The following is an 11,558-nucleotide window of genomic DNA, read 5'->3' as shown; positions in this document are numbered from 1 at the left end:
ATTGCTTTTTTGTTAGGTTCAAGTTTTGTTTGGGGTTTTGCCTCTCTATTCGCCTGAATTCCTGTACCATGCCTGCTTCAAAACTGTCAATAAAGTTATTCACAATTTGTGGTACAAAAATCGATCTTGGCTTAAAACCACTAGAGCTACACATTTCAATGTTAATATCAGATTCAATTACATTCAAAAAGGGGTCCTCATTAATGTCCTCACATTCTGCCAGTTCGTGAACCGCTTGTAATAGTTCAGCATCATTTGCTGATAATGCACTCGGTTTATCTTTAATTTGATCTTTTTTAAGTCTAGGTTTGGTGGCATGCCACTTCCTTAACTTTAATTTACGTGTAAATTTGAATAAGTCTATGCGTGCATTGACAAAGTTAAATTTTGCAGTAGGACAAAAGGATAATCCCCGTGTCAAAACTTCAAATTGATCAACTGAAATAGTATGTTTAGACAAATTTACCACGGTCATGTTGGTGTTCACTTGCGTGCCGTCTTTCCTCTTGTTCGGAATCCCACCGGGCTTGCAGATTTGTTTGATGCACTTTTTTCTCTTATTTTTGATGCGCCTTTGCCTCCTCTTCCACGATTTCTTTGTGGGGTGTTCATTTGGCGACCCCTTGCAATCATGGCATACTCGTTTAAAATCTGGTCGTTTCCCGAGGGTTGTTCCGTCGTGTCTGAAATGACACTTTCAGCTGAATCGCTAGTGTTTTGTTCCCTTAGCGGTGTGTTTTCCGCCCCGTTTTCCTGTTGTTGGGCGGGTTTCTGAGCAACAGTTTTTGGCTTTTTTCTTTCAGCACGCAAAGCATCAAAGCGTTTCGCAAAAGTTAAAATTTGGCCTTTCTTGTAGTCCACCTCGTCCCGGTGGAACTTTCTCTGTTTTTTAGCTTTTATTTCATCTTCAACTTTGCTCAGTCGTTTATCAAGTTTTGCCATTTCGGTGGTAAATTCGCTCTCCGTGTATTTCTCCTTTAATTTTGCAATTAGAGCCTCACTTTCTATGTTGAGTTTGGCGCTCTCTTTTTCGGCATGTTTGATAAGTATTTTTAACATGTTACTAGAACATAAATGATTGTTCTCCATCCATTCTTTGACCAGTTCAGGGTCGGGTTTCTGAAACGTTGGGGTTATGAAGATTCTCTAGTATACAGTGGGGTTGTAGTTTAAAAAGCCGTTCTCATCATGAAAGAGGTAATTGGTAAATTGCTGTGATATTTGTGAGTCGGGAGAGAATGTGAAGCTGAAAGGTCACGGTATGGTCTGGGTCTACAGACTATGCACCAGATTTCTCAAGGCTTTTCACTGCTGAAGGGTTACAAAAAGTGACACAAACTGGCACAATTTGGGATTTTATTCCAGCACAAAGTTTGAATTTCGAGGTATAGTAGCATTAAAGAAAAAGTTCTACTTTGGTCTACTTTACACCAAGAGGGTGGTATATGGGTGTTCACATGCATCCATTGATTTTGAAGGCCTATCTACTAAAATGTTTCTAACTTTGCATGTTTGCTCTCAGGTACAAACATGTAAAGTTAGAAAAGATTTAAGCTATGCTTAAGCATTGCATTATGTATAGGCATGGTGCCCTTCCAGGACAGACCTTATCCTAGACATTATGCACACATTACGCACACACCCTTGCACTATGGCTCAACAGTGTCTGCATGGCTTAAGTCAGCCTACAGTGTACCAGTGCAGCGACTGACAGCACCTGTGCCATATCTCAGTAGGCTTAGTATGGATGGCAGTGTCCTGCTGTCTAACTTTCATGTAAAGCATTGCAACACATTTGTTTGTTATATTATGTCATAATAGTATGTAACATATTTTGGTGAAAATAGAGGCTAGCAAAACAGCTAAATGTGTCTCTACACCAGTCTAAAATGATACTACAGATGTCAATGTTGTTTGGTGATCTCTCACAGTTTCTAAATCTTTAGCATTCTGCCTCTATCAGGACCACTTGCATTTTGCTCTAGAGGAGAACATCATCATGCCTAAACTATGTATCAAACATAGGGAAAATATTTGGTGTAATGTGCATTTTTTGATAGTATTTCATCATTATTTTGAACTTTTTACATATGGTACAAACACTGTCTGGACAAAGGTTTCACTTCAATGATATTGGTTTACCTAATGGCTTGTAATCACAGCTATACATAGTAATATCATTCTTCAAAAAGAGTTGTTAGGATACACAGGAATCATAAATGATATTTGCTAACCTTTTTTGATGTTTCTTTAACATTAATGTCCTAGGTTTGTCTTTCAAAACTATCAATGGGTCCAAGCCATGGTATTTGCCATTGATGAGATAAATAGAAACCCTGACCTCTTGCCCAACATCACACTGGGCTTCCAGATCTATGACTCATGTGGCAATCCACTTCTTGCTCTTCAGGGAACACTATGGATGCTGACGGGGCAGAGAAAACACATTCTGAACTACAGCTGTCTAAGGGCTGGTCTCCTTGCTGGAATTGTTGGAGATGCTGGTTCCCTGTGCTCCATCCCCATGGCACGAGTGCTGGGATTGTACAGACATCCACAGGTAGGATACGAAAAATCATCCTGTGCTAAGGACAACTATATGTCTATATTGTTTTAGAATTGTTTACCCAAAACATCTCTCTGTTCAATTTTATATTGTGTCAATTATGGGGCTGAAGTTTTTAAAGACCACAATGAATACAAAGCTCTTGGTTTCTGAAATCTGGAAACCGGGCTGCTATGACCTTGTAGTAACTCTAATTGAGTTTATTGGAAATGTCTATCTATATCTACATCTACATATATTGCTATATCTATAGCAAAAAAGCGTTAGGGGATCATTATGCATTCTTTATCTACAAACAGAAACTTAAACTACACAAACAAAAAATTGTAAAGCTTAATCTATAATCTCCACAGCACCTTCAAATTATAATAGCATGCACACTCTCAAACACAGAGTATAGAACTTGGTAGACACGCTATATTAACTGTAACTTCCGTGTTCTCCATGCACTTCATGTACCATTTTATACTCTATCACTTATACCATCTAAAATAACAACATTTACAAAAACACGTACGACATCGCAGATCACATGTAGAGAGGTGAATTATAGTTAATGTAGTGTGGGTATCGAGCTCAATACAATTTGTTTGCTTTGTACAGGAAGAATAAATAAAACATTTTTTTTTACCCTTTTAACCCGTTCCTTGCTCATGTCGGCCAACGGCCGACGCGAGCACTACCTGCCCAGTGCTGCGCATGATCCTTGGCCAATGCAGCCCCGCCCACTCTTTAGAACTCCCATACTGTGGCGAAATTCGCGCCACGGTTAAGGAGTTAATAAAACGTGGTTCAAATCGGAGAGTTTTGTGCCATTGAATTAAGTGTTGTTAGATAGAGTTTCATACAGTAGAGTGGAGGAGAGTGTCATACAGCATGGTATTTTAGAATGTAGTGTTGTAGAGTAGAGAACAGTAGAGTGGAGTGGAGTGGCATACAGTTGAATTGTGTATGGTAGAGTAGCATAGAGTGGAGTGTTGCATAGGGGAATGTCATTGAGTGAAGTGTCATACAGTGGAGATGTGTAGGGCAGAGTGTTATACAGTGGAATAGCGTAGAATGGTGTGGAGTACAGTGGAGTGAAATGCAGTGGAATAGCATCCAGTGGAGAGGCATACATTGGAGTGGTGTAGACTTGAGTAACATAGAATGTAGTGGAGTACAATGCAATAGCATACAGTAGATTGTTTCGCAGTGGAGTGGCATATGTTGGAGTGATGTACAGAGGATTGACAAGGAGGAGAGTGGCATACAGCAGAATAGCATACGGTGGAGTGGCGTAGACTGGAGTGGAATATAGTGGAGTTGTCCCATATTAAAGATAAGCTTTGCTTAATTTGTGCAAGTGTCTGAACTTCCTAACTTGTTAGACTTAAAGACTCTGTGATAATCTTTATTTTGGAGATAAAATAGTTCCAGGTGAATATTGCAACCAATGTTCCCTCTAATTTTTTTTCTCTGTGTGCGGCAGTGGAGGGTCTCTGTGCGCTGCAACCATGGCTATGTGCGCGAGGAACCAAACCGCGCGTGTCTGCGGCGCCAGATGCCACTCGTTTTTGGTGCCCTCCTGCCCTCTGTCCCACTCGTTTTTTGTGCCCTTCTGCCCTCTGTCTCACTCGTTTTTGGTGCCCTTCTGCCCTCTGTCCCACTCGTTTTTGCTGCCCTTCTGCATCCTGTCCCACTCATTTTTGGTGCCCTTCTGCCCTCTGTCCCACTCATTTTTTGTGCCCTTCTGCCCTCTGTCCCACTCGTTTTTGGTGCCATTCTGCCCTCTGTCCCACTCGTTTTTGGTTCCCTTCTACCCTCTGTCCCACTCGTTTTGTCCCTTTCTGTCCTGTGTTCCACTCATTTTTTCCCCTTGTTTTTGGTGCCCTTCTGCCCTCTGTTCCAATTGTTTTGGTGCCCTTCTGCCGTCTGTCCCACTTCGTTTTTCCCTGTTTTTGTGGCCCTTTTGCCTCCTGTTCCGCTCGTTTCCCCAGCCACTCTGGCCTTTTGTTTAAGTATTGATGTTAATCAGACCCCCTTCACGGGCTCCGATTAACAAAAGGCCAGAGTCTGCCCCGCACTCCCTCATAGCCGCAAGTGCCACAAGCCTTCCCCCCTGCCTCCTTACCCGCATGCCTCACGACCGCTCCGCTTCATTCGCGCCGCTCGCTCCTTTCAAAGAGGCCGGCGGCGCGACGTCCTGACCGTGTGCGCGCTCCACGTGAGGTGGTGCGCGCTGAGGTCAGGAGCGGTGCACGCGTTCGTGCCCGCGCGCCCTAGAGGGAACAGTGATTGCAACCCATCTTATTTCCCAAAAACACAGAGGTAAGACGTTTCAGGTATACTAATAGATTCCCTGTTGTCTTCTAGACCCTTAGTAGTACCAGGGTATGAATGTGGTGATCGGAAGGACCCCTTTTATTGTCAAGGAAATGCTTACATTCAAGTCAAGACTCTAATACCAACTAAGACACAGTTTGTATTTTACAAGCACAATTTATTTATTTAACATGATCGCTAAAAGGGTGTGTGCTATGATCAATAAACAGATTAGTCCTACATATTTTATTGAGGCAATGAGGAATGTATACCAAATGAAAGTTTCAACCATATTGGGGATTTCTCACTCTCTAGGTCTACCCTAGTGTGCCCTAGACTCCCTAGATCTTAATAGTACTGTTTATTATCATCTGCCATTCTAAAAAGCTATTGTCATTTCTGACTCATTTGGAGTGACGCAAGTCATACCTCTTGCCAAGTATTTTCGGGCATATGATTCACGTTAGCATCTTCATGCACTCCACAAATGAGAAAATGTCAAAGGAGGACTTGAACTGCTCCATTCTGTGCTGAGCACTTATCTACAGCTCTTGTGAAGGGAAGGCTCAGCTACTCTCAGCCTGGTTGAATAGCTCATCTGAACCTGTGCATGAGTTCCTCAGTCTCACACCTCTGCTCTGATTGACAGAGTTCTCTCTCTTTTAACTAAGTTCTGGCCAGACTTATATAGAGAATCTGACCAGAATCTTTCTCATTGTACCAACCTGGAGTGCACTGCCTTGAAGCATGTACTGGACTAGTCTTGGAATTTACTATCATAGACTCTGGACATCTCCAAAATTGTTTTGATACCTTGCCATGCATCTTATTTGTATATCTTAAACTCATAATAATCTATGCATGTTGCATATCTATATTGTGCAACTCCTAATCTTTGAATTGAACTGAGGACATCATTCAATTTATAATAGGTAATTCCCATGGCAAAATTCCCCTGGTATCTGAAAGGAATTTGTTGACATTGCATCACCTACACACAGAAATATGCATCAAAACAATCCTAATGAGATGCCCTATTTGAAGAATCAAGTTTAAGATGCAAAACTCATGCATACAAAATGGAGGAATTAAATAGATCATGTACCACCCGCTATGTGCAGAAAGTCTTTGGTAAATTCCAGAAACTATATTATATGCACAGTTCAAAAGGTGATAAATGTTCATATAGATACAAAATGCATACATCTTGCATTCTTACATTGTTTGTACTTGTAAACCTAAATGGATTATTCCAAGTACATAGAAAAGTGGCAGACATTGCAGTACTCAAAGGGGCACTGTTCCAAACTAGGTGAAGTATGAGGGGACATAGGAGAGAAGAAGAAGTAGTGCTAGGTCACGAACTCTGTGCTTAGAGTGAAGAAAGTGCTGGGGAAGACAAGTCTTGTCTCCTGTTGCCCTCACACACCCCGAAGGATATCATGCTTCATCATCGGGGGTCTGCTCCTCGTCGGGCTGGCGGTGCAATACCCTACGGGTCCCCCGAGGGGGCACTTTGGCGGAGATCTTTTGAGACAACTGCCGTCAGGTGCATGCGGGTGTGTGGGTTGAGTCCTCAGAAAAAGTGCTGTTGTGCAATGGTGAGTATTAAAACTACCTAAGGGTGTACCTAAAAAACTTTTTAATGAAAAAGGCACCCTTAGTAGAGTAAAAAGGACCTGTAGGTCCGGGGTTACCGATGTAGGCATAATGTGCACAGGTAACTGAATTAGCTCGACATGTTTCACGCCTTGAGTGGCCCAGAGGGTCCCTGGCATTTCTTCAGGACCAAAAGTCAAGTGGTGATAGTGTGGTGCATATGCTAACCCTAGGAAGAAATGGATCAAACCAATTTGTCGAAATATTGGTATCAGGTCCTGCATGGAAGCTAAAAGAATATTGAATACTGACACTTCCCAAAAAATTGTTTTTAGTGTTAGTAGGTATCTGTTTAACGTTGTTTATTGAGAGTAAAAGTGGGGTTGAAGTTTAAAATGATTCATGTACATGTGTATTTGGATTTACGTTTTAAATAGCTACGCACTTGCACTTTACAAATTAATGATACCTGTTAGTCACTTTATTGCACTTTGGGTATTTGCACTTTTTTGATCATACATCAACCTGGGGTGCCACTGCGTCAAACATGAAAATGGGAGGCTGCCATTTTGGAGTCAGTTCTCAGGGTCTCCTACCCTCTCAGTCAACCTTCAGATCTTGGGCCCCTCATTGCACCAGTACCGTGGCTTTCAGGCATCGTATTCACGGTGGACGTGGAGGTTGCCCCAGACACGGAAAGTAAATAGAACATCTCAGGGACCAGGAGAAAGAAGGCGGGAGCAGCACAGCGCACCTGCAGGACTGCACAACTGTAGGGGCCGGTCAGAAGAGCAGCAGTGCACCGGGTCCGAGCCTGTGCACTGATTTAAATGCAGCCAATGTGCCGGGCTCTCTTCAGCACTGGTGCCCTCTGACGCAACCACTGCGGACGGCCGCTTCCTTCACCAGGCAGTCGGGCCGCTCCTCCTGCTCCACATGATTCCCACTGCTCACATCGTAAGTACTCTCCCTTATTTTGGAATGACAGGTAGCGTATGTGGTGCAGTGTCGCTCGTATTTCTAGGCGCAGTGTTATAGGCCACGTCGCATATCCTTAAAGAGACAGTACCTGCTTGAGTGAAGTGTTATTCAATTTGCGTATGCCGGGTCCAAGCGCTGTTGACACTCAGCTAGGATTTAGTAGGTCCGCAAATTAGTATTTGGGCATCTGTACGTTTGTGTGACCTCTGAGTTGTTTTGGCGAATCAGCTCAATGCTCGCCCTCACCATATGTCGTGTCCCCGATTAGCGTCTTCCTGATGGTGATCACATCCTTGTTTGACCACTGGAAGGTCGTATGCACTTGGGGTGATGTGCTGTTGTGGTACGAGGCTTCTAGCAGTCAACTACAATGTCAGCGAGGAACAGGCACAGTGATATCTGGTAGGTTTTGCTTTCTTTCAATGCCTCGTATTTGCCGCCGCCATTTTGTGAAAGAGTGAGCGTCAAGAAAGTCTCACCTTCCCTGCTGATTTTCGTCGTAGTGGCAGGCTATTTTGCATGTTGAAGCTCGTCGTCTTGTTGAGATATAGTTCCGGTTCATTAATCTGTGTCTTGACATATGGAAGGTATGCCAAAATTAGTCTTTTTAAAAAAAAAAAAAATGTTCCCTGACTGGCGGAGCAGCACTAGCATGCAGCCAGCCAGCCACACAGCCAGCAATGGTACTAAAAGGTAAAAGCCTCCTCTTCTCACAGCATAAGGGGAAGAGGCCTTGCTTACCGCTCCCCCTCCGCCGCCGTTGGTGCAAAGCCGGGGCTTTTCTTGGGAGGTCTCCATTAAGTGGGTGCCATCATAGGATCAGGTAGGGCTTTTCCACACAGGTCCCCTCCGGGCCAACTGCTTACTGCGCACTTAAATGAAAGGGGAGACAAACCAGACTGGTGAGCCCCCTCGATTGCTGCTTTCCCGCATTAAGTGTCTCTATTACCGCTAGCTTCAAAGCATTCCCAGTGTCCCAGGAGCATTGTGTCTCGGCGCCACAGATTTGCGCTCTATGTGACCCCCAATTGTTCAGGGCTGCACACCGCATGGGGTTGGTAGAACGCATCGGGACCTCCCTGCGGAGTCGCTGAGTTAGGGGGTATGCAGCGTTGTTGGGACCACAAACTCACACTGCAAGATAACAGCAGGCCCCCAGTTTTGTTCATTAGCTCCACTCTGCACCGACCTCTGCGCCATCTTGGGTCCGATCCCAGCCCTCTGCTCCGGCACTCTTCTAGCTCAATCTCACGCCATGGAACCCATTCTAGAGCCTAATTCTGCACTCCTGTTCAGCACAGGATGGCGCAGAGCAAAACCATGTGATTTGCAGCCCTCTATGAGCGCAAGAAACAGCTTGTGGCAGCCTCCTGGGGACTGAGGACCCTGGCCCGGAATCTCCCTCCCCTTCTCATCCTCAGACCATGCTCCTCCCACCTTATTGCCATCCACCTCCTCCTATCCTGAGGTGGCCTCCCATCTTTGTGCCTCCTCGAAGGCCTTGAGGGCTACCTACAGATCCACTTTGGTAACCTTGTTTGTCTTTAGCCCCCTCTGTGTGCAACGCTTCAGCAGCTCTTACTTGCTGAGGGTTTCCTGATTGAAGGTATCCATTGTGCAACAAGTGAAGGTTTAGGGCACTTACATTTTGAAACGGGGCGTCCGAGGGCAATCTAAGGCAGGAAAAAGACTGTAATGTTCTTGAAAAATGTGGATGGTACTGTACACCAATATACTTTGAGGAACTGCATACACACAAGTCCTATCCTCTACGCTGATCACAAATGTTAGAAATTGGGTCTCTAGGTGGCAGGGGTATGCACCTTGTATGAGTAGCGACCGGAATCCTAGTCAGGGTAAGTCAGATATACTGTCTAAATTAACCTATTCTCACCCTATGGTAGCTTGGCACAGAGCAGGCAGGCTTAACTTAAGAGTCAATGTATAAAGAATTTGTGCAATACTTATTACAGTAAAACAGTGAAAATCACCACACAAAAACAAACCACACCTGGTAAGAAAAATAGGTCTTAATTTATTGAAAAAATAAGACCAAAATGACCAACATCTATTAAATAGAATTGGATTAGAAGATTATCTTTAAATCCAGTGCTTAAAAGTCAATAGCGCTAAAATGTTACTTGAGGTCACAATGGACTGGATTAAATCTGAAAAGTCAGATTGACCGCAATGTACTGCGGGTCGAATACCAATGCCATTCAGGCACCGCTGAAACAGTACCTTTGTATGGAGCAATGGTAGACGTCATTGACTATCTGCATCAATTCTGATTCATTCAGTCAGGTTGATTATCTAAAATTGAGCCTTGCAGTATGTGTCAATGGGTCGGCGCTGCATCGTTTTCGAACATTGCAGGCGGGATCTGCTTCATCGTCGAATCAGCACTGTATCAACATTGAGAGCAAATGCATAAGTTCCTACTGGCGCACAGACAGGACTGTGTGGGTTTTTCAGTAGAACAACACAGAAACCAACTTATGAAGCCCTGGACTGGAGGTGGCACTTCAGCCAAGGGTAGGACTCACAGCTGGAAGAGTCCAGGTGCTGGATGGAGAGTTGCAGGTGGTGTTTGATGTCCCTGAGAATGCAACAACAGGAGGTAAGCAGTTAAGCCCTTGGAGTCACTTGAGGTTCAAGCTGTAAAATTCCAGTCCTTTTCACCCAGGCAGAAAGCAGCAGAACTCAGGGCAGTGCAACAGAAAAGCAGTTCTCTCAGAACAGCATTCACACAGTAGCAGCCCTTCAGCAGCAGAGTAGTCCTTCTTCCTGGCACAGTATCTATAGGTCCAGCAGAGTACTAGAATGGTGGTGTTTGAGGTCCAGTATTTATACTTTGTTGCCCCGGTTCTGGAGGTGGGAGAACATTCTGTAAGGATCCTTTAAATTGACCACAGGTCCTCCCTTTCCTGCCTCGGCTCCAGATACAGTACAGAGTTGTTTACATCTCTTTGTGTGGGGACAGGCACAACCCTATTCCGGTGCAAGTGTCAGCTTGTCCCACCCATTTGCTCAGAAAGGCCCATATGTAATGTAAATGTAAAATGTAAATCGATACTTGTATAGCGCACTACTCACCCGCAAGGGTCTCAAGGCACTTGTACGAATACCGCTGGGAACCCATCCTGGCTTTCCCTGTGAGGTGTCCACTCCTGGGCACCCCCAAGGTGGAGGCCAGGCATCCTTAGCGTTGTGGGGGCCGTTGTGGAGATTAAGCAAGCTATTGCCCAGAGTTGCAGAGTGGGACTCCATGATTTCAATAGGCACCGAGGCAAGAATTATCAGGTCCGAGGAATTTTGAGCCCAAGACCCGCGGGGAATTGAACCCTAGTCCCGGGCTAGACCTCTGCATCAGGGTCTGCCACTCTAACCATTGAGCCACACTTCTCCTGATTGCCCATCAACCTGGTGATGGGCAATCAGGATAAAAATGACTCACCTCGGATCCCTTTATGTGTGACTGTCTTAAGGGAATGAACCAAGACATATATTGGAGGCAGGGAGAGACAAACAGGGTGATGCAGGGACAGAATATCTAGTAAAAAAAAATTAAAATTGCACAAATGTCGTGCCAAAAGTATTGTGGGTCAGGAATATCTACAGACAAATTCTTGTGGTCAAGAATACCTATTTTAGGTAAGTAGTATCAAATAAACAATTATTGCAGTAGTTAATATCATTTGCAAAAATATAGCTGTTAAAAATATGGATTTTTTTATTAATGTTATGGATTTTAGTATATATTTTATATGTGTGTGTATAAAAATTGTATGTATATTTATTTTATGTGTTAAAATTTTAGTTAATTATTTATTTGTATTTGAATTTAGCACTTTTGGTTCTGTAGCGGGTTGTGGGTTCATTGGGGAATAGGGTGGGCAGTAATTCAATTATATAAAATGTATTTATTATTTGTAGCAGTTATTATTTATTTTTTATTTGAATTTTGTGTTTTTACTTCTGTACGGGTTGTGGGTTTATAGTGGAATAGTTTGTGAAGTAGTATAGTTATATTATTAAACATTTGTTTAATTGAGATGTCATAGTGTTAAATGTGTAAATTAATTTAGTATTAATTATCTATTAATTA

The 11,558-nt window shown here is 43.6% G+C and overlaps 1 protein-coding gene across 1 annotated transcript in view; it reads left to right on the top strand.

Annotated features, from left to right (window-relative positions):
• Positions 1-2,302: 2,302 nt before the first annotated feature.
• The window catches only part of LOC144797906 (extracellular calcium-sensing receptor-like), a 77,249-nt gene continuing 67,993 nt past the window's right edge, over positions 2,303-11,558 (top strand). The window contains exon 1 of the mRNA XM_078668707.1: positions 2,303-2,560. Within this exon, the coding sequence (XP_078524833.1) occupies positions 2,303-2,560 (258 nt within the window). The remainder of the gene's footprint in view (positions 2,561-11,558) is intronic.

The sequence above is a fragment of the Lissotriton helveticus genome, chromosome 12, assembly GCF_964261635.1.
Source record: "Lissotriton helveticus chromosome 12, aLisHel1.1, whole genome shotgun sequence".
Taxonomy (NCBI): domain Eukaryota; kingdom Metazoa; phylum Chordata; class Amphibia; order Caudata; family Salamandridae; genus Lissotriton; species Lissotriton helveticus.
This window is presented reverse-complemented; position numbering and strand designations above follow the sequence as displayed.